The 21,612-nt window shown below is 43.8% G+C and overlaps 1 protein-coding gene across 1 annotated transcript in view; it reads left to right on the plus strand.

Moving 5' to 3' along the window:
- The window catches only part of LOC109913043 (collagen alpha-1(XVI) chain-like), a 60,817-nt gene that overhangs the window by 25,080 nt on the left and 14,125 nt on the right, over positions 1–21,612 (plus strand). The window contains exons 8-18 of the mRNA XM_048612965.1: positions 39–92; positions 3,164–3,217; positions 5,812–5,865; positions 7,578–7,622; positions 10,447–10,500; positions 13,871–13,906; positions 14,413–14,475; positions 14,999–15,070; positions 19,498–19,551; positions 19,636–19,680; positions 20,179–20,223. Coding sequence (XP_048468922.1) covers positions 39–92; positions 3,164–3,217; positions 5,812–5,865; positions 7,578–7,622; positions 10,447–10,500; positions 13,871–13,906; positions 14,413–14,475; positions 14,999–15,070; positions 19,498–19,551; positions 19,636–19,680; positions 20,179–20,223 — 576 coding nt within the window. The remainder of the gene's footprint in view (positions 1–38; positions 93–3,163; positions 3,218–5,811; positions 5,866–7,577; positions 7,623–10,446; positions 10,501–13,870; positions 13,907–14,412; positions 14,476–14,998; positions 15,071–19,497; positions 19,552–19,635; positions 19,681–20,178; positions 20,224–21,612) is intronic.

The following is a 21,612-nucleotide window of genomic DNA, read 5'->3' on the forward strand; positions in this document are numbered from 1 at the left end:
TGATTTTACTTTCTTAAGAAAATGTTGTTCATCAACAGGGTCTTCAGGGAGAGCGGGGCTCGCCTGGGGTAGCTGGACAGAAAGGAGAGCAGGTGAGTTCAGTCCTTTGGGGCTCCATCACTATAACTAACTGGCCTTTGCAGTGCTAGCATTAACATTAAAAATGTAACTGCATAGTTGGAAATCCCTGCTGCTGGGAATGGACTGCGGGATGGAAAAATGCTGATATGAGGAGCTGGGTATGGCATTAGGAATGGGGCTTGGCATCAGGTATGCAATGCCTGCATGCTGTACTCTGCAGACTATCAAGTCCCTTACTTTCATCATTGATTAACATTGCGTTTGCTAACCTCCCAGATACAGAGGTCCACCAGATACCACTATGATGTAATTTAGGTACCTGTGTGAACCAGTGACGATGTCGCTAATTCAATGCACAACTAGTACAGCCACTAGGAGCAGAGTATGGGGAACGGAACTGCCTGCTGCCTCAGAACATTCCACAATGTTTTCATCCCGATAACGTTGCCATCATATTGGGAAGGGAAGGTCTGTTGAGGGGGAGGGAGAGAGTACAGGACCTGTACTTTGGTTGCCAATGTTGATAGTTGCAGTTGGAAACTTTCTCAGTTTGGCAGTCCCACCTTGGTGCAAAGTGCCTCCTTTAGCTGTGATTTTCATTCCTAGAGGAGTAGAATCAAGCTCACCATCCCCAGGGGCAGGTCAGAGGCAGCTGAGTCCCATGGCAGCCTGCTCAGAAGGCCCACCTCATTTCTCTGGGGCTTCATCCCAACCGGTTCAGTTATATTTCAGGTCCTAAAGCACTTACCCCTCACACACCATCACACACCCCTCCATGCAACATCCACGGTCCCATGACAACATAGTAACAACTCACGCTGCCCAATCACATCCAATGGCCCCTCATATACTCCATGCCAACTCATGCCTTTTCAGTGCCCATTCACCCTCGACACACTATGTACTGAACCACGGATGACAGATATGAAACTGCTTCAAAAAGACCTAATTTGAAAATTCTGGAAGAAAAAAAATGTGATGATCCTGTAAATCTATGGAATTCTCAATTTAATAGACCATTAAAGTTTCAATAGCAGACACTGAGAACATTTTTCCAGAGGAAGGAGATAGTCTAGTGGTAATGTTACTGGACTAATAATCCGGACACTGAGGTAATGTTCTCGGGATCTGGATTCAAATCCTATGATAGTAGTTAGTAAATAATTTAAATTCCGTAGATGAGCGTGAAACATTGTCGATTGTTGTAAAAGTTCAATAATGCCCTTTAGGGAAGGAAATCTACTGCTGTTACCTGGTCACATGATTCCAGACCTCTTAAGTGCCGAGTGAAATGGTCTAGTAAGCCATTCATTGCCAGGCTAGGAATGGGCAATCAATGCTGGCTCATCTAATGATGGCCACATTCCATGAATGAATTCAAAAACAATTCAAACTCTGCAGTCTTGCCATATCCAGTCATGAATGGTGGTAGACAATTAAAAAGCTCACTGGAGAAGGAGGCATCACAAATTTCACCATCCTCACCAATGGGGAACAGAGCACAGTACATTAGTGCAAATGATAAGGCATTTGTAACAACCTACAGCCAGAAGTGCTAAGTGGATGTTCCATCCTGGTCTCCTTCAGAGGTCCCTGGCATCATAGATACCAGTCTTCAGCCCATGAAACAGCTGAATGCACTGGATACTGCAAAGGCTATGGGTCCTGCCACCATTCCAGCAATTATACTGAAGACTTGTGCTCCAGAACTTGCCACTGCCCTAGCCAAGCTCTTCCAGTACAGTTACAACACTGTCATCCACCCGGTGATGTGGCAAATTGCCCAGGTATGCCCTGTACACAAAAGTCAGGACAAATCCAATCCAGCCACCCAATCAGTCTACTCTTGATCATCAGTAAAGTGATAGAAGGTGTCAGTAACAGTGCTATCAAGCAGCACCTGCTCAGCAATAACCTGCTCAGTGACACCCAGTTTGGGTTACGCCAGGGCCACTCAGCTCCTGACCTCATTACAGCCTTGGTTCAAACATGGACAAAAGTTATGAGCTTGAGAAGCGAGGTGAAAGTGACTGCCTTTGACATCAAGGCCACAGGTGACCGAGTGTAGCCTGACCAAAACTGGAATCAGTGGGTATCAGGAGATCAACTCCCCGTTGGTTGGAATCAAATCTAACGTTTCGGAAGACAGTTATGGTTATTAGAAGTAGGTCATCTCATCTCCAGGACATCTGTGCAGGAGTTCCTCAGAGTAGTGTCCTAGGCCCAACCATCTTTAGCTGCTTCATCAATGATCTTCCCTCTGTTATAAGGTTAGAACTGGGGATGTTCGCCGATGATTGCATAATGTTCAGCACCATTCGTGACGCCCCAGACACTGAAACAATTCAGGCCCAAATGCAGCGAGAGTTGGCCAATACTGAGGCTTGGGCTGATAAATGGCAAGTAAAATACAAATCATACACCATCTCCATCAAAAGAATCTAACCATTTTCTCTTGAAATTTAATGGAGTTGTAGGATTTTGATTGTGACAGTGAAGGAATGGCAATATGGTTCCAGTTCAGGATGGGTTCCAGTGGTAACCAGAGGAGACAGAGTTAAAGTGAGGTAAAAGAATCCGAGGCGATGTGAAGATAAATTTGTGTTGATAGGGAGTGCTCCATCTGAATGATTGAGGGAAGCCTATTATGTAATTATCTTTCAAAAAGGAATTGGATAAACACTTGAGGGTAAATCCTTAGCAGGGTTGTAGAAAAATAGCAGAGGAGTAGGATTAAGTGGATCGATGACTGTTCAAATCAATGGGCTTAATATCCTCGTGCTTCATCAACAAAACTCATCCTGCCCTTGTTTGACAATCAGACATACCACAGAGCTCCTCAAGCAGCTACTATCTCTGTTTCCTGGGCTGCATTACCACAACAGGATCTCATTAGCTGCAGTCCACTCTATAGCGTTGCCTCATTCACAGTGTGCTAAAAGTAGCCTTGTGTTCTTTTGTTGTATTCCTTCACTGTCACTGAACATCCCTCCCCAGTGTCCTTCAGAAGCTGCTCTATTTGTGAAATTAGACCAGTCATAGCCAGCTTGCATAACTATGTTGTGTTGTCTTCATCTCCTAGGGTCCTATAGGCCCCTCCGGATACCCTGGATCATCTGGAATGCCTGGTCTCCCGGTATGTCTCAAGTGAGGAGCATCTGAAATGTGTAAAGTACCTGGGTTTCAGTCTGGGACAGATTGGGACACAGTGAGACTCCTAGAATAGATCGTGCGTGCACCAAGTTCTCTATACAATTCAGACAATGCTTCAAGTTGTAGAATGTCCAGCTGCAGGGGAACTGAACAATCTTAAGCCAGGCTTTCATCCAATTAGGCTTTGGTGCCCTGGCGCAAAACTGTAGGCATGAACATCATAGGAAGGTGTGATCAGGTATAGCCTGTAATGCCCTCCTGTATTGTATACAGTTCTGGTCACCATGCTGCCAGAAGGATGTGGATGCTTTGGAGAGGGTACAGAAAAAGTTTACCAGGATGTTGCCTGATATGGGGAATTTTAGAAATGAGGAAAGTTGGATAGACTGGGTTTGTTCTCACTGGAATGCAGGAGGTCAAGGGGTGACCTAGTAGGTTATAAAATTGTGAATGGCATGGATAGAGTGGAAAGTAGGAGGCTTTTTTCCAGGGTGGAGCGGTTAATCACTAGGGGGCACAAGTTCAAGGTGCAAGGAGGAAAATTTAAAAGAGATGTGTGAGGCAGGTTTTTCACACAAAGGGTGGTGAGTGCCTGGAACACGCTGCCAGAGGAGGTGGTGGAAGCAGATACAACAGTAGGATTCAAGAAGCACCAGGACGAATACATTAATAAGAAGGCAATAGAGGGATATGGATCCTGTATGTGAATACAGTTTTCATATGTAAAGGCAAAATGTGTCGGCGCGCAGGCTTGGAGGGCCAAAGGGCCTGTTCCTGTTCTTGTTGTTCTTTGTTCTCTCAAATGGCTTCCAACATCCATTGGTCATGTGCCAACAACAGATCTTTGGGTCAGGTATTTGACAAGCAGTGGACATTTCTGAAAGTGCCTCTAGGAAAAGAAGGTTTCCACTTTGGGTGCTCAGTGAGATTGAGTGCAGCTGACACTGGGCAACTGTTTCTTGCCCGGACTTTGTTGGACAGAGCTATTTATCAGTCACTCTTCAAGTTTCATTCAGACCACCCATATCCCATAGGATCAACTCAACAAATGCAACAAGACATTAGCTATAAATCAATATTAAATTGTACAAAAAAAGACCACACGTTGAACCAGTAACGGTGAAAGATGATGTTTCAGGTGATTTCTTACCTATATCAGGGATTTCTCTTCCATTGATAGAACAGCATAGAGAGAACTTTACTCTGTAACTAATCCCGTGCAGGGCCTGTCCTGGCTGTGTTTGGGGACAGTGTAGAAGCAGTTAATTTCAGTTTAACACAATAGAGAGATCCTTACTTTAGTTTAAAAGTGTAAAAGGTGCTTGACTGTGTGTCTAAGTCTCTGTAGTCCCTTTGCTGGGAGTCATTGATGGGGCAGTGTAGATAGAGCTTTACTTTCAGTTTAAAAGAGTAGAAGCAGCTTCACTCTGTATCTAACCCTGTGCTGCCCCTGTCCTGGGAGTGTTTGATGGGGCCAATGTCAAGGGATCTTTACTTTGAGTTTATAAGAGTAAAGAGAGCTTTATTTGCAGTTTAAAGGAGTAGAAGGAGCTTTACTTTGTATCTATCCCCATTGCTATACCTGATCTGGGAGTGTTATATCGTGACAATACCAAGGGAGCATTACTTACAATTTAAAAATGTAGAGAAAGCTTTACTCTGTATCTAACCCTGTGCTGCCCCTGTCCTGGGACTGCTTAATAGGGACAGTGTAGAAAAAGGTTTAATTTCTGTTTAAAAGAGCAAAGGATGCTTTACTTCTAGTTTAAAAGAGTAGAGGGAGCTTTAAGGTGTATCTAAGCCTTTGCTGTTTCTGTCCGGGGAGTGTTTGATGGGTTCAGTTTTGAGGAAGCTATACTTTCAGTTTAAAAGAGTAGAGGGGAGCTTTTACTTCAGTTTAAAACAGTAGAGGGAGTTTTATTTTGTATCTAACCCCATACTGTCCCTGACCCTGGAGTATTTGATGGAGGCAGTGTTGAGGCAGCTTTACTTTCAGTTCAAAGGAGTGGAGGCAGCATTAACCTGTGTAACCTCAGCTTTATGGTTGGAGAATGGGAAATAGTGCTGCAGTGATATTGTTTTAAGACTGATAGTGTTAAGTCACGTTTGCCAGAAACCAGAGAAGGAATGACAGAAGACATGGAGTCATATCCATATATGGCTTAAATGATGAGCAGTGTCACTGATTGGATTATGGTCAAATGCCTCACATGTGGGAGAAAGAAGAGTCAAAACATGACCAAAAAAAATAAGTTTTTCTCTATAGCTGTTTTCCAACACTGTGAGAGCATTTGTACATTGTACCTCGTTACTGACTGTAACCAGTTGTTCTGTAATCATTAAAATGACTGATGGTTATATTATCAAACTGATGTCATGCTCATACTCTCTTGGTAATGACCGTACATTCTGACCTTGGAAATTGTGGTTGCCAAATAGCCATAGATCTCGCTTTCTAGTATCAAGGTACCTTTGTGATGCATAGAGTCAGCCAGTCTATCAGTTTATGGAGTAAACTCCACTCGTTCCTGAATGATGAAAGATATCCACATACATGCATTTCTGACTTTCTTTCAGGGCCTTAAAGGAGAGCGGGGCTATTCAGGTCCTCCTGGAGACAAAGGCGAGTCGGTAAGAACAACATTAGAAATAAGGACCAACAATCTGTGGCAGCCAACTCTACTCTCACAGCATTTCTTGGGCTAAATGTGTTTTAAGCTGTGTTTCTGAGGCTGTTAACTTGCTCGCTGAGCTGGCTTGTTTTTGTTCAGACGTTTTGTCACCATGATGGGTGACATCATCAGTGAGGCCTCCACTGAAGTGATGTTATTCTACTTCACTTGGAGTTTATACTGTCCAGTCATGGTGAGTAGTGTCATTACCGGTTTTGATCTGTATGGGTTTATATATGGGGTCCAATTCTATATGTTTGTTAATTACATTATGGGTGAAGAACCATGCCTCTAGGAATTCCCGTACGTGTCTATGTTTGGCTTGGGCTACTATGGTTACCTTGTCCCAGTTGAACTCCCATTCTCCACCCGTAACGCAATCAATAAACATATAGAATTGGACCCCATAAAGAAAACCCATACAGATCAAAAACCAGAAATGACACTACTCACCATAACGGACCAGACAGTAACATCGCTTCATCGGAGGCTCCACTGATGATGTCACCTAGCATGGTGACGAAACGTCTGAACGAGAACAAACCAGCTCAGCGAGCAAGTCAACAACCTCATCCACAACCCGAGCTATGGATCTTTGCCAAAACTTTAAACTGTGTTTCTCTTTCTGTCATGTATTCCTCTCATACATTCTATTCGTTGCACTCTCTTGCGCTCTCTCGCTCTGCCTCATATTTAGTTGTCCAAGCTGCAGAGGAAAGACACCTTCTCCTATTGGAAGTGAAAAAGGAACATGGGGTTTTCTGGTCAGGCTGCTTAACACCTGCTACTCAAAACAGGATAATGTACAGAGAACGCTTGACCCAATGCTACTTCATTAATCCGGTGTTTCTAGTCACCCAAGTCAGGACCTTATTCAAGAATGCGGTGACTGGAGTCTTGGTGTAAATGGGCCAGTAACTAATCTGACACCATTTCACAGCCCCTACCAACCTGCTTAAGCAACCTGGGGCTTACACATCTTCCCAACTCAGAGGCCAACCATTTGGCCTCTGATATGAGAATGTTTTGTGCTGAATATTGGGGACTGGTGGGGAAATGGTGTTGAAACAGAAACATCACTCAACTAGAACATGGAGACTCAGGCTAATGCTGAGGGGACTGGGGTTCAAATTCTACCGCAACACTCAAATTCATCATTCATCTGGAGTTATAAAGCTTGTTTCAGTCATTGTGACCACAATAACTGTCATCAGTTGTTTTAGAAATATGCCTGGTTCACCAATGTCCTTCAGGCAGGGAAATCTGCCATCATTACCCAATCTACTATACATGTGACTAAGGGCCCAGGGCATTGTGGGTGACTCTGCATGGCCCTCTGAAAGGCCAAGCAATTCGAGAACAATAAGAAAGTGGGTAACATATGCTGGTCTTTCTTGATGTTTGGATCTAGTTAATATTTATTACTTTTCTCAGTGTAACGCAGAGGTAGTTGTAGATTCTAAATTAATTCAAGCAGTTTATTCACGTGAGTTGAAAGATTTTAGAACCTTATAGATTAAAGTGTAGTGCTAGCTGGGAGCAGCATGTCTCATCTCTCTCAAGAATTTTTCTGTCCGTCAGTCAGGAGTCAGTTGCCTCATTTTGTTACTGAGTGATTTCTACCCTCCAATCTGACAGGCTATCTCCCATTCATTTTCTTCTCCCTTGCAGGGCCCACCTGGCTTCCCTGGTCCCCAAGGCCCAGCAGGCCCAGCGGTGAGTATGTTCCGAAATCCATTGAATATTGGCAGATCAGTAAGAAACTACAAACTAGATCAAGCATTAAAAAATGGGCTCAAAGAGGGAAGCCAGCTAGCTCCAATGCTCTGTTGAATTAAACCACCTGTATTGGGTGCATCAAAGGGCCTGACTATAGAGCTGAGTGATGGACTGTGCAGAATGTGCCTATAGAAAACATTTCATAAATAAGGTAGCTGTTAAAAATGCCCAATGTAAATCTCATTCCAAGGCAGATATTCTGTTATTGACTGTTGGTTGTGTGGGATATTTAGCCCAGTCTCCAGGATATTAAGATGAGGGGTTGGACTCAGCTGTGAATGTCCCCACTCCATCCCCTCAGAGTGAGATTTCCTGTTTGTATTGCTTTCTAAAGGAGTTTGAACACTTGGGTTAGGATAGTGGGGGGTGTGTCAGTGACTGAGGCCCCATCACAGATCAGTCACTGACTTTAAAACTCAAAGAATGGACTTTGATTTATGAAGCCCCTGTTAACATCCTCACAAAGTCCCAAAGTGTTGCACAGCCAACAAATTACTGCTGAATTGTTACTGCCAATGTTGTAAAAGAGAAAAGCAACAGCTAATTTGGACAGTTGAAGATTGGTGAGTCTATTAATGGTAGTCTTTTACCCAGGATGTAGGAGGTGTTCCCTGATCATCTTCAAACAGCACAACGTGGTGTTTTGACTTTATTTAACATGTCAGATTGTGATGCATTCTCAGAATGGTACTGTAGTGTCATTTTGCGGTCCGTGGTCAATGCCTCTGGACCATGAGCTTAACTTCTGGGCTTCAGAAATAAAAGAGTGAGACCCGAACCTCTCTGACCTTGCAACACTGAGCCATGGAGAAATAGCACGCGGTCATATGTGGTGCAAACTGTTTCCCGCAACTGTAGCTGAGAGTATGCACACTGAAAAGATTTGTATACGTTTCGAAATTTGTCTCAAGACTGATCCTAGTGGCATTTTTATGTCCCAAACACCAGTTTATTCCCCAATTCAGTGCAACCAGACTACAAGTCTAATACTGGATATTTTATCAATATTTTAGTCCTCAGATAGACTACCAGATAGTTTAATTATTGGGCAAGATTCACAAACATTGGGTGTGGTCTGTTTTTATCCACAAAGAGGCTCATTGTCTTCACGAAGGTCCAGCAGCTGATGATTTTGGGTGCAACATCCCACTCCAGTACAGAAATGCCTAATTGACATGAAGAGGGAAAAACAGTTCAAAATAAACAATAATGCTTGGAAATTAATGTACTGGAGCACCAGGTATACAAGATGAGTTTTATCTGTTAGTTGGACATGGAATGGGGATTTATTGGGGGAGTTATATGGGATTTATCAGAGATTATATGGGGATTATTCGGCGGGGGACTATACGGGATTATTCGGGGAGATTATATGGGGATTTATTGGGGGGTTTGTCCGGGAATTTACTGGGGGTTTATACGAGGATTTATCAGGGGGAGAGTTATACGGTATTTATCAGGGGAGTTATATGGGGATTTATCGGAGGGGCTATACGGGGATTTATCGGGGGGCTAAACGGGGATTTATCGGAGGGGTTATACAGAGATTTATTGAAGGGGTTTATACGAGAGTTATCAGGAGGGATATTTTGGGGGGATTATACAGGAGTTATGGAGGGGTTTATACAGGATTTATTGAAGGGTTATATGGGGATTTATTCAGGGGTTTATATGGGGATTTATCAGAGGGAGGGTATATGGGAAGATATTGGGGGTTTATACAAGGATTTATCAGGGGGTTATACGGGGAGTTATGGGGGGGTTATACAAGGATCTTTCAGGGGGTTATACGGGGAGTTATGGGGGGTGTTTATACGAGGATTTATTGGGAGAGAGGGTTATACAGGGATTTGTCACAGGGGGTTATACAGGGATTTGTCAGGGGGGTGTAAACAGGATTCATCGTGGGGCTTTATACGGGTGTTTATAGGGGGAGGTTCTCTGGGCATTTATTGGGGGTGTTTATCCGGGGATTTATCGGGGGGCTTTAAACGGGGTCACACAAGCACATTAGCGAGAAGTGAAAGAAATTATAAACAGTTGCTCGTGTCATGAGGAGAACTGCAGCATTGCTGAACTATTCTGCGATATTGAGCTGTTATTATTGCCAGTGTGGGAGTAACTATGGGGCTGATGTGATGTGGTCCACATGCACTAGGGCATTGGGTACAGGCCGTTAACTCCCAAGCTACCCTGTTGCATGATACAAGGGCAAGACGTTGCAATAGCTCACAGGTATACTTGGGAAAAAGCCATTTGGGAAGTGTGAACATGCCAACTCCCTGGATTGGGTAATCCGGTGCTAGTGGGTGTTAGAAAAGCTGGTGGGTTCTTTTCAGCAATTTACTGGCTGTGCTTCCACTCAAACCACCAAATACACTGATTGGGTGTTAGCGGCAGTAGAACACATGGGTATACTATACAGAGGGGGCTGAGGACCACTCCTCTACCCACAGCATCTATTTCCATTATCTTACTGGAGGGGTAATGATTAACAGGGAGAACATCCCTGCTGTTTTGTTCATTATGGGTCTATGTTATCTGTTTAAAGGCTTTGGTTTAACATTTCATTGGAAAGACAGCACATCTCACAGTGAAGCTCTCCCTCACTGGAAACAGCTTTGATCTTCTGCTCAAGTATCTGGAGTGGGACTTGAACCCAAAACCTTCTGATCTTGAGGCAGGAATGCTACGACTGAGTCACAGCTGTATTATTATCTATGATATTATCTATGAAACCCTTGTGTATTTCTCCTGACAGGGCCCCAAAGGTGGCTCAGGATTACCTGGTTCACGAGGAGACAAGGGAGATCAAGTAAGTGGTGCTTCCAGTTGTGATTTTGACTCTGAGGAAATGACCTCCTAGAGGGAAAAACAGCAGTCAGGCATAAACCATTAATACTTGGAAACGAACATACCAATTATACTGGAGCTCTGTTTGGGAATATACAAGACGTCTGGGACCAGTATGCCTCATTCAGCAGTTTTACTGGTTTAGGGGAGGTGATGGCATCATGTCCATGTCATAGGACCAGAGAACTATGAACCCAAGCTAATGTTCTGGAACATAGTTCAAATCCCACTGTGACAGATGGTGACATTTAAATCATGAAGTTAAAAAGATGGCCTAATAGTGACCATATAACCATTTTCAGTTGTCATAAAAACCCATCCAGGGGACTAATGTCCTTTAGGGAAGGAAACTGCCATCCTTACCTGGTCTCGTCTACATGTGATTCCAGACCCACAGCAATACGGTGTCTCTTAACTGCCCTCTAGGCAATAAATGTGATGCCCACCAGAATGAATATATTTTGCATCTTGGATAGACTTTTAGCTAAATTCTTCCATTTCCAAATTCTGGTGGCCAACCAATCCTGTGGATTGTTGGTTAGAGAATCACGGATCCAATGCACTGTGTCTTTAACCTACAATCTGCAGTGTTGGAGGTGTTGGTCACAGTGTGTCACTCCTTCTTCCCAGGCTGCACACATCAGACAGAGCTTCCAACTATGAGAATAAATCAAAGAATTACAGATGCTGGAAATCTGAAATAAAAACAGGGTTAATATTTCTAGTCCTTTGACTGTGCTTGCAAACTGATAGTAGCTGGGAAAAGATGTTATTTATGCTGAAGACAAGGTTGGGGAGCATGCCGTAAGAGATGGAGTAAGTAAATGGAGACAGAGCCCAGAGAGAGAGATATGAGAGGGGAACACAAATCATGGGATTATTGACAGGACAGAGAGAAGCTGGATTAGTGACAATGAGAGCTGAGAGTAGAATAGCATGGGTAAACTGCTAAAAGCAACTCATGACATTGCAGGTAGATAAACAGGAGGCTGGAAGAACACAGCAAGCCAGGCAGCTTCCGGAGGCAGAGAAGTCAATGTTTTGGGTATTACCCTTCTTCAAGACTGGATGTGGGGGTCGGGGGATGTGTAGGAAGGTTATTTGAAATTGCAGAACTCAGTATTGAGTCCTCTGGGCTGTAGGGTTTCAAGGCATAAGATAAGATGTTGTTCTTCAAACTTGCGTTCTGATTTCGCTGTGACACTGGAGGAGGCCGAGGATGGACATGTCTCTACAGCCCAGAGGACTTAACACTGAGTTCCCCAAGTTCAAATAACCTTCCCATCCAGCCCCCGGCTCCCTTTCCAGCCCCATCTCCTCTCTTCCACTCCACCTTCTGACCCTCCCTTCCAACTGGATTCATCTCTCCCATTGACCAAACAGGTCATATCTCCTAGCAGTGTCCACCTATCACCACCATTCTGCAACCCCCCTCCCCTTTATCTGCAGCTCCCCATACCCCCACATCCAGTCCTGAAGAAGGCTAATACCCGAAACGTTGACTGCTCCTTTCCTCCAGATGCTGCCTGGCCTGCTGTGTTTTCCCAGCCTGCTGTGTTCTTCTATCATCCTGTTTGTCTACCTCGGATTCCAGCATATGCAGTTTTTTTGTTACATGATATGACAGGACCAGGTGGTGGTGGGGTGTTGTGAGGCAGGTGGTGGGGTGGTGGGTGTAAAAAACATGGAAGGATGGAATCAGGCACTAAAGTTATTGAACTCAATATCGAGTCCTAGAGGCTGCAGGTCTAAGCAGATGTCGTTCTTCAAGTTTACGCTGAAGCTCAATGGAGCACTACAGCAGAGGTGTTGGCCTGGCAACACAGTAGTGTGATGAAGCAGCAGGCATCTGGAAGCTCAGAGTTATTTTTGTAGATAGAACATAGGTATTATTCAAAGTAGTCACCCAGTCTGTGCTTCATCTCCCTACTGTATAGGAGACCACACTGAGAGCAGTGACAACAGTAGACTAGATTGAAAAAAAGTACAGGTTCATCTAAAAGATATGCCTGAAGCCTTGGATAATGAGGAGAAAGGAGGTTCCCTGGCTTACTATCAACAATCCCTTTACTCCTCTCTCTCTCTTTCCCCCTCTCTCTTTCCATCTCTTTCCTCCTCTCTCTCTCCCTCTCTCTCAGCTCCATCTCCACCTATCAGCTCATTCCTTCTCCCCCTAATCTTCGTCATCAATTTAAAATACCACTTTCTCCCAGATGCTATCAGTTCTCAAGAAGGGTCACTGGACTCAAAATGTTTACTCTGATTTCTCTCTAGATGCTGCCAGACCAGCAATTTCTGTTCATCTTCCAACAATCAGCTTTGTCCAAAGTACTCTTCCATCTCAGGAACCCATATTCAGTTACAGGGAGATTCACCTACCCTCTGACAGGCTTTGGATTGCACAATGTGTTAATGAGCTAAACTTTACACTCAGAGCTGGGCATATCCCAGAACAAAAGGATGTTCTCTCTACTGCAACAAGGGGCATACAGACAGTCCCTGTTTGTGAATGAGTTCCATTCCTGGGTCTGCTCACAAGTTGGGACACAATGCAGGACAATGTAAAGCAGCTATCTGTAAATATAGGAAATGTTTGTATTGCCAGGTCTTTAAAAGTACACCCCTGTGTGGGTTCGCATTCATAAGTACGAGTATTCATAAGTTGGACATTCCTAAACCTGGGACCCCTGTAAAGTGGGTCATTGTGGTACAAGCTGTAGTGATATCTAGAGAAAGGTGGGGACAGTGGGGGCTGGGGTGCATTATTTCCCCAATTCCATTTTGAGTGAGCGCCCCCACCCCATCATTCCCTACCCTTTTGTCACAGTTACACTGCCTCTAGTGGACAGTGTTTGTTAATTGTTTGTCATGAGGGTTATTGAAAAATAATGAAATCCTGAACTCACTCTCTCAAAAGGCTGTGGAGTCTGTGAGGTTAATTGAAAGCTTCAAATCAGAGATTGATAAAGATTTGCTGTGCACGTTTATTATTCAGGAATATAGAACACAGCAGGTAAATGCAGTTGAGGTGTCAATCAGCAATGATCCAGTTGAAAACACTCCTCCTGTTCCACTGTTCCTAACACTAGCTTTTCACTGGCACCCAAGTGTTGGAATGAGGTCAAAAACACCTAACCACCACCCCTCACCCTGGGCATCATCCAATAGCTGGTGCAGCTGGCATTGATGAGAAACTGGGGCCAGTTGTTGCTGGACATTGGGATGTGATTAGGATCTAAAGGGGTGAGCTGTTTCAATGACAGTGTTAAAGACATGGAACAACGTGGTAAAACTTTCATATTCCCACCTAATCTCCAGGCATTCTTTTCCAGGGATTCCAAGGTCAACCAGGATTTCCAGGACAGCCAGTGAGTGAGACTTCGCATGTTTGGAGATCAGATTGTTAAACGTGTTGTACAGACGGTGGGTGGTGTGTTGTGCGGACGGTGGGTGTAGTTTTTTACAGATGTTTGAATGTAGATTTTTAAATAATGAAGAATTGGAAATGAAATATTTTCTCCAATTGAAGGCTCTGATAAGGGATTCTTCATCATCACGTTCATGAAGAGTGTACAAGGAGTTATAGGTGAAATGTGTTCATGCAGACCATATTTGGATAAGAGAGTGTTGGAGGGAGTGGCTGTTCAGGTTGTTATGTCATACTGATAGAGATTTTGAGACAATTAATATACTGATTTGTCGGGAGGTTTGGGTTCCTGCAGGAATGAGATAATACCTCAGCAAAATGGATTCCCTTTCTGCTGCTACTTTCTTTGGTAGTTTATCTGCATGGAATTATGATTTTCAGAAACACAAGGATCCTGACAGTAAATCAGCAACATTCTGAACTCTACCTTTACTGGTATTTTGTTAGGGACCCATCGGTTTCCCAGGGAAGTCTGGGCCATCTGGACCCCCAGGACCTCCTGGTGAAAAGGTAAGTGCATTCTGGTGAAAAGTGCAGACAATGACCTGAGCAATGGTAGATGTTTGTTGGATGAGGGTATAAAGTGGCTCAGAGTGAAGGTGGGTTTATAGAGCTCAAGTGCAGATCAGCCATGATGGAAATATGTGGCAGAACAGGGCTGAACTTTGCTTTGCTCCAAAGCTATAGACCATACGACAGCATATACCTCTGTGAAGCCATGTAGGCATCCATCTGCTTCTTGTCCATTTCTTCATATGTACCATGTATCAACAACAGAATGAGGAACCTATCTCTGACCAGTGTGGTCCGGTGAATTCCCCACTAGATGTGAGGAAAAGGCTATGGTGAGCTGTGCCTTACACATGGGTCAAAGGTTTTCAGTTTAACTTAGGAAAAGTTAGATGACTGGCCTAAGTCTGGTATGTGAAAGGAACAACTGGAGGTGCTGGAATTGAACCAGGTAAAGGGCAATTTCTATAGAAATGGTGTGCACCTACCGATGAATAGCCTATTTTTCTGTTCTGTGTTACAGGGCAATGATGGGAGTGTGGGTCCAGTTGGACCAACTGGGCCTCCAGGCAGAAGTGGACCTCCAGGACTACAGGTGAGTGTTGCTCCTGCTGGCAGCTGCTTTGTGCTGGCCTTTACAATAGAAGTATGGTGTACAAAAAACTCAGAAGCTCCAATGAACTTTTCTAAACCACTGCTTAGTTCACAGCTTGGGAGGTTGCATCGAATTTAAGATATCAGAGTTTAGGAAGGATACTGAGGCCTTGGAAGTGGGTAGAGAGCAGATTGACTGAAATGGGACCAGGGATCTAGATCTTCAGAGGTGTGGTGAGACTGGAGAATTTGGATTTGTTCTGTGGAATTCCCTGCCACAGAAAGCGGGTGATGCTAGAATGTTGAATGTTTTCAAGGAGGAGTTAGATACCATTCATAGGACTAAAGGGATCAAAGTGCATGGGGAGAAAACTGGAACAGAGGATTGAGTTGGCTGATCAGTCATATCCTATTGAATGGTGGAACAGGCTCAAAGGGCTGAATGGCCTACTCCTGCTCCTGTTTTCTATGTTTCTCCTTTGAGCAGAGACAGTTAAAGGGAGATTTTGTGGAGATGCTCAAAATTGTGAATGATTTTGCCAGAGTTGACCAGAAAACACAGACTGAAGATAATGAATGAGAGAACCAGTAGAGTTAATGGTTTTAATTCAGGCATCAGTGTGATCTAGAATGCTGTGTACTACCTAAAAGGCTACTAGTTGCAAATTTAATGATAACTTCCAGAAGGAAATTAGACAAACCCTCAAAAAGGAGAAGTTTGCAAAGCTTTGATAGAGAAACAGTGAACTGAAATTATTTGGATAGCTTTGCAAAGTTAGTGTAGTACTTGTGAATTAGAAGACAAGACGTTAGAATTTGTTTGTAAAAGGATGGGGGCGGGGGCACGGAAGAGTGCGCAGTCCCTTTAAAAGATGTGTTTTTTAGGCTTGGAGATTTAAAAAAATGTCTGCAAGCAGCAGCAGATGCAGAGTTCTTGATTTTAAAACACTGTATCAAAAGTCTATACTGTTAGGAGGCAAAGCAGCATTTTTACCAAGATAACAGGTTTTTGAACTTAGCCAATAAAATGAAACCAGGCCCTAGATATCAAAGCCCATTTAAACTTAAATCTGATGGTTTTCACAACCTCAGACCAATCTTCTTGTAAGAAATTAATAGGTCATCAAGAGGGCATTTGAAAATCAGTGTGAGAACAAACTGCCATCTGTTAAGAGAACAGCTCTCAGCAGCCATCAGCTCTAAAGAAAGAAAATCCCTGGATCTCACAGAAATCTTTAAGATCTCAAAGCAAGCACCATCTAATTAAAGGTACAATGGCACACTTAGCTAAATATTTTTGACACAAGAATTTGACAGAGGAAGGCATTCCTGACTGGAGGACAATGGAGAAGGCAAAGAACATTCTGGAAGACTAATCCTGGCTGTAATTTTGAGACATTAAGCTTTAATTTAATTTTGGTTTTATTTATTTGGTTTATAAAGGTATCTTTTGGAACAGCATACCATTAGAATTTTGTTTTATTCGGGAATAGTTAGTAGCTAAGGGGGAATTGTTCACTTTGTTAGTGGTTCTGGTAATTTGTTAACTGTTAAAAGTTAGATAAATAAATGGTTACTTGTTGATTATAAAGTGAGTATCAGGGATTTCTTTCATTTAACCACTCCTTTATAACAGATTACGAGGTGAGACAAGTTTCTCTGGGGGTTTCACTTTTCACTATGAAAGAGATGTCAACCACTCCTTTGTAATAATTGGCAGTGGCATAATGGGCTGAATGGTCTCTTTTCATGCTATATCATTAATCCACCTAAGGTCACTGATGGTCAATGACTTGATTTGAATCCCATGACGTTGTCTAGGTCAGAATGAGTTTGTCTACCCAGAGATCAAATAACAGATTGCAACTCCAGTAATAGCATCTGGGGTTCTCCTCATCAGACCCTGTAACTCGGTGGAAAGCTATATTTGCAGTTTCTCCTTCAATTTTTCGTCAAGTGTACGATCCACATACAACTGGGTCTGTGGATATTTTAATCCTAGATTTTGTCCAAAGCTCACTCAAATTACAAAAATTCAGTGTCTCAATCCAAACATTCACCCAGACGATCTCAATGACAAAGGATGTGAGTGCGGTGTAAGGCTAGATTTTATTGGCTGCCTACAGGAAGGAAAGCAGGGGGCAGAAGCTGTAATTCAGGGCGTTGTGCCACGGTTGGTGTGCACACTGCCCCTGCCCTCAATACGATTTCACGAGCAGCAGGAGAGGCAGTGATTGGGCCAGTTGAGGCCCTACACCTGCAATACGAGAGGCCTGTAACCAATGTGCAGCTCAGCAAGTTTGTAGGTGTTCAGTGAAAGGAGGGGCGGTGTTTCCTTCATAGATCCCCAATCAGAGACCCCCACCTACCCTAGAGTTTACCCACCCCCATTGTTCTACCTTCTCCCCACTGCCTTATCCAATGTGCCCCTTCCCTGGGCCTGCCAGCTGGCCCTAGTGAGTTCCTACTCACTAGGGCATCCTAATCCTAACGCTATTGTATTTTTTTTTGGGTGTCCTGCCATTCCGACAGTTTGCCCACTGTTCCCGATTGTGCCTCTAAATGGTTAGCAACTCTGTGAGACTTCCACCTGGACAGGGACAGTCATCTCTCTTCATAATAGTTCACTTCCAAAACTGGGCTCGTAATGAAGAATTATAATCTCCCTCTGGCATTTTGAGAATTTTAATTCTGTTTCAACATTTTGTTTTGAGAATGCTGGTATCTGTAAAAGTTGCTGGTTGGCTATCATCATAGAATCCCTACAGTGTGGGGAGAGGCCCTTCAGTCCAACAAGTCCATACTAACCCTCAGAGCATCCCACCCAGACCCATCTACCTAATCTACACATCCCTGAACACTATGGGCAATTTAGCATGGCCAATCCACTTAGCCTGCACATCTTTGGACTGTGGGAGGAAACCGGAGGAAACCCACACAGACACAGGGAGAATGTGCAAACTCCACACAGTCGCCCGAGGGTGGAATCGAACCCAGGTCTCTGGCGCTGTGAGGCAGCAGTGCTAACCACTGAGTCACCGTGCCACCCAATGAAAGGTTGCAGACCTGAAACATTAACCCTGTTTCTCTGTTCACAAAAGCCGCAAGATCTGCAGAATATTTCCAGAATGTTGTGTTTTTATTCCTGTTTCCCAATATCCAAGTTTTGTAAATGGAGAGAATGCAAAAGTCTCAGATACAGACTGATACCAACAGCATGGGTTCAATTCCTGCAACAGCTGATGTTACCATAAAGGACTCTGCTTCTCAAACTCTCCCAGTGCCTGAGGCATGAAGGCCCTCAGGTTAAACAACCACCAGTCTTCTCTCTTGAATGAGACAGCAGCCCTATAGTCCAGTAGGACTATAACAAATTTACCTTTATCTGTAACAGTAACCATGAAGTGTCAGATTGTTGTAAAAACTCAACTGAATCACAATATCCTCAGTCTGCTCTATGTCTGACTTCAATCCTATTCCCTCAATTTGCACTCTGTCATAACAAATCCAAACAAAGGCCCACCATCACTTTCTTGGGGCAACTGGGGCATGTTTGTAAATGCTCATTCAGGTATCAGCATCAAGCTGCACAGGTCTGGGTCACAAGTATTAAATGTGGTGTATAGCCCCAACCTTGTAATCATCCTTCAATTCACCAGTTTCATATTTTAACCATCTCAAAATATTATACAATCTCCACTATCTTTTTGAAAGCAAAATACTGTAAGTGCTGGAAATCTGAAACAAACACAGAATGCTGGAGAAACTAAGTGGGCCTGGCAGCATCTGTGGACAGAGAAAAACAGAGTTAATATTTTGAGTCTGATATGACTGTTTCTCAGACCTCTTCGTGTGGTCTCCGTGGGTACAGAAAATAAGTGTCAGTCTAATCCTGACCCTAACCTCTAATTGGATTCACACCATTCCTGATTCATCTCACACAGGAAGCCTGCAGTCCATCAGTTTGGACTATATATGAACTAGGACCTATTTCGAAAGGTCAATATTCAATCCACAGCCTGATCAAAATCTTAACCACGTCACCATCTCTTCAGGAAGGCCAATCGAAGACTGCACCAGGCTGAAAAATGAAAGTCTGGATAAATACCAGATCCAAGTTCATGTGCCAGTCTATGGAAGCTACAGCTACAGTCTGACCCAGTTATAAAATCACATAAGATCCACATCCACCAAACACAATAATGTTTGATGATTTAGTATGTTTCAATATTGCCTAACAATTTTGCAGTGACTGATGAAACCAAAGCAGGTATTTTGTTCAAGTGTAGGATCGTGGAAATGTTAACTGGACTGGGCTTGAGTGGGCATTAGGACGATAGAGCCAAATGGGGTGGCTGATCTGAAGTGGTCTTTTCCTGCATTGCTCTAGCACCCTCCTGAGATATGTTGTGTTTGTTCTTTCTGCAGGGTCCTCCAGGAATAGAAGGTCTGGATGGGAAGGAAGGGAAGCCAGGACTAAGGGTAGGACATTAGCCTCATATCCAATGCTTGTTGCTGCTCTTGGGAAGGGGCAGAGTCACTGACAGCGTCTGTTTTGTGTTGCAGGGTGAGACTGGTCCACCAGGACCCCCAGGGCTCAGGGGGCTGCATGTAAGTACTTGTACCATCCAACCACTCCCTTCTTTTGTTTCTGATCATGCAAGTAATTATAAATCCTTACCTACCTCAAATAACATTGGAAATTACAGGATTAAGGGGACAATTTGCATAAACTTTATTTGTATTTCTTGGAAGTTACAGCATTGAGGCTTGATGCAATCAAGGTGTTTAAAACAATCTGAAGGTTTGCTGGGGTCGGTGAAGAAAAACTAGTTTCTCAGATAAAAGAGCCCAGAGCAAGGGGGAAGACCCTTCACAATACAGCTACACAACTAGGCCTGAAGTCAGGAAACATTTCCTCACACAAAGAGGAGTGGCAAGTTAGAATTCTGTTGGCAGAAGGCTAATGGAAGCCGTCAGACAATTAATACCTTTCAAAAATAGGATGGATTGAATTTTGCTATGGAAGAGGTTTGCAGTGCTAAGGGGACGGTTTGTGTAATTCCTTAGAACAGAGACATATTCTAACTGTTTTCCTTCTTTTGACAGGGATTTAAAGGAAAACCTGGCCTTCCAGGTCAGCCTGGACAGAGAGTAAGTATCCGCAAGTGAGCAATTATGTTCAAGGATAATGGAGTCCATGCATGTGTTTAATTCTGGAGATGGTGTAGGTGTACGTAGGTACGATTTTAGGGTTGGAGGAGCATGATTCAGTTCATGAGACAGAATCTGGAATAGTGTTCTGCTGAGAAGTGTTGAGGAGATAATATCTTAATATTCCAGATACTCAAAGGAAGCTGGAAACAATTTCTAGATTGTTACCTGAGTGACAGAGAGACAATCCATTGAGGGGTTTCAGTGTGTGGCAAAGGGCTACTGTGGAAGGCAGAGCTTCATCACATGAGCCACTGGTATCAGGACTGGGCAAAGAGCAGGGTGACATACAGGCAAGGGTCAATTCAGAAGCACCAAGGCAAATAAACGGCACGGTGGCTCAGTGGTTAGCACTGCTGCCTCACAGTACCAGGGACCCGGGTTCAATTCCAGCCTCGGGCAACTGTCTGTGTGGAGTTTACACATTCCCCCTGTGTCTGCATGGGTTTCCTCCGGGTGCTCCGGATTCCTCCCACAGTCCAAAGATGTGCACGTTAGGTGGATTGGCCATGCTAAATTGCCCATAGTGTTCAGGGATGTGTAGATTAGGTGGGTTATAGGGGGATGGGTCTGGGTGGGGGGATGCTCCAAGATCAGTGTGGACTTGTTGGGCTGAAGGGCCTGTTTTCACACTGTAGGGATTCTTAAAAAAAAATGCTGAGGCCCTGGAACAGGGTGGTGTATTTGAGTAAAAATAAGCAGAGATAGAGTAACAAAGATAACAGATAATTAGTGACTAAGGGCATGAGAGGGACAAAATTGGAAGATATCAAAGTTCATAGTGCTATATCTGAATGCCAGAAGTGCTCACAATAAATTGGATAAATTAGAAGTTCAGGTGGACATGAATAGGTTGAATTGAATAGCCTTCACAGAAACAGGGCCAGAATTGAATCACCTTTGACGTTCTTCTGCCACAGGGACCAACTGCATGTCCCTGTGTATCCCCCAGATAGATAATGTGGTGTCATTTATCTCCAGTGGAGCAGCCATGTGTGAGACTGCCTCTGAATTCAGCATGGCTGCAGGGTTCCTGAGGCAGGAGGCCCGAAGCTGCTGGTGCCTGGCAGCCTGAGTGGGAGAAGTGGGATCTCCTGAGAAGATTCCCACAGCAGCAACTCCTTATTCACACATAGACTCCAAGGTGGCCATGATCGGTGATGCATCATACATATAGGAGCAGGTGGGGGCCATTTGGCCCGTTGAGTGTGCTACACCATTCAGTGAGGTTGTGGCTGATCTGATAATCCCCAATTTCATTTTCCTGCCTTTTCTCCATAACCTTTGATTCCTTTACTGATTAAAAATCTGTCTGTCTCAGCCTTGAAT

This window comes from Rhincodon typus, chromosome 27 (assembly GCF_021869965.1).
Source record: "Rhincodon typus isolate 14 chromosome 27, sRhiTyp1.1, whole genome shotgun sequence".
NCBI classification, from domain to species: domain Eukaryota; kingdom Metazoa; phylum Chordata; class Chondrichthyes; order Orectolobiformes; family Rhincodontidae; genus Rhincodon; species Rhincodon typus.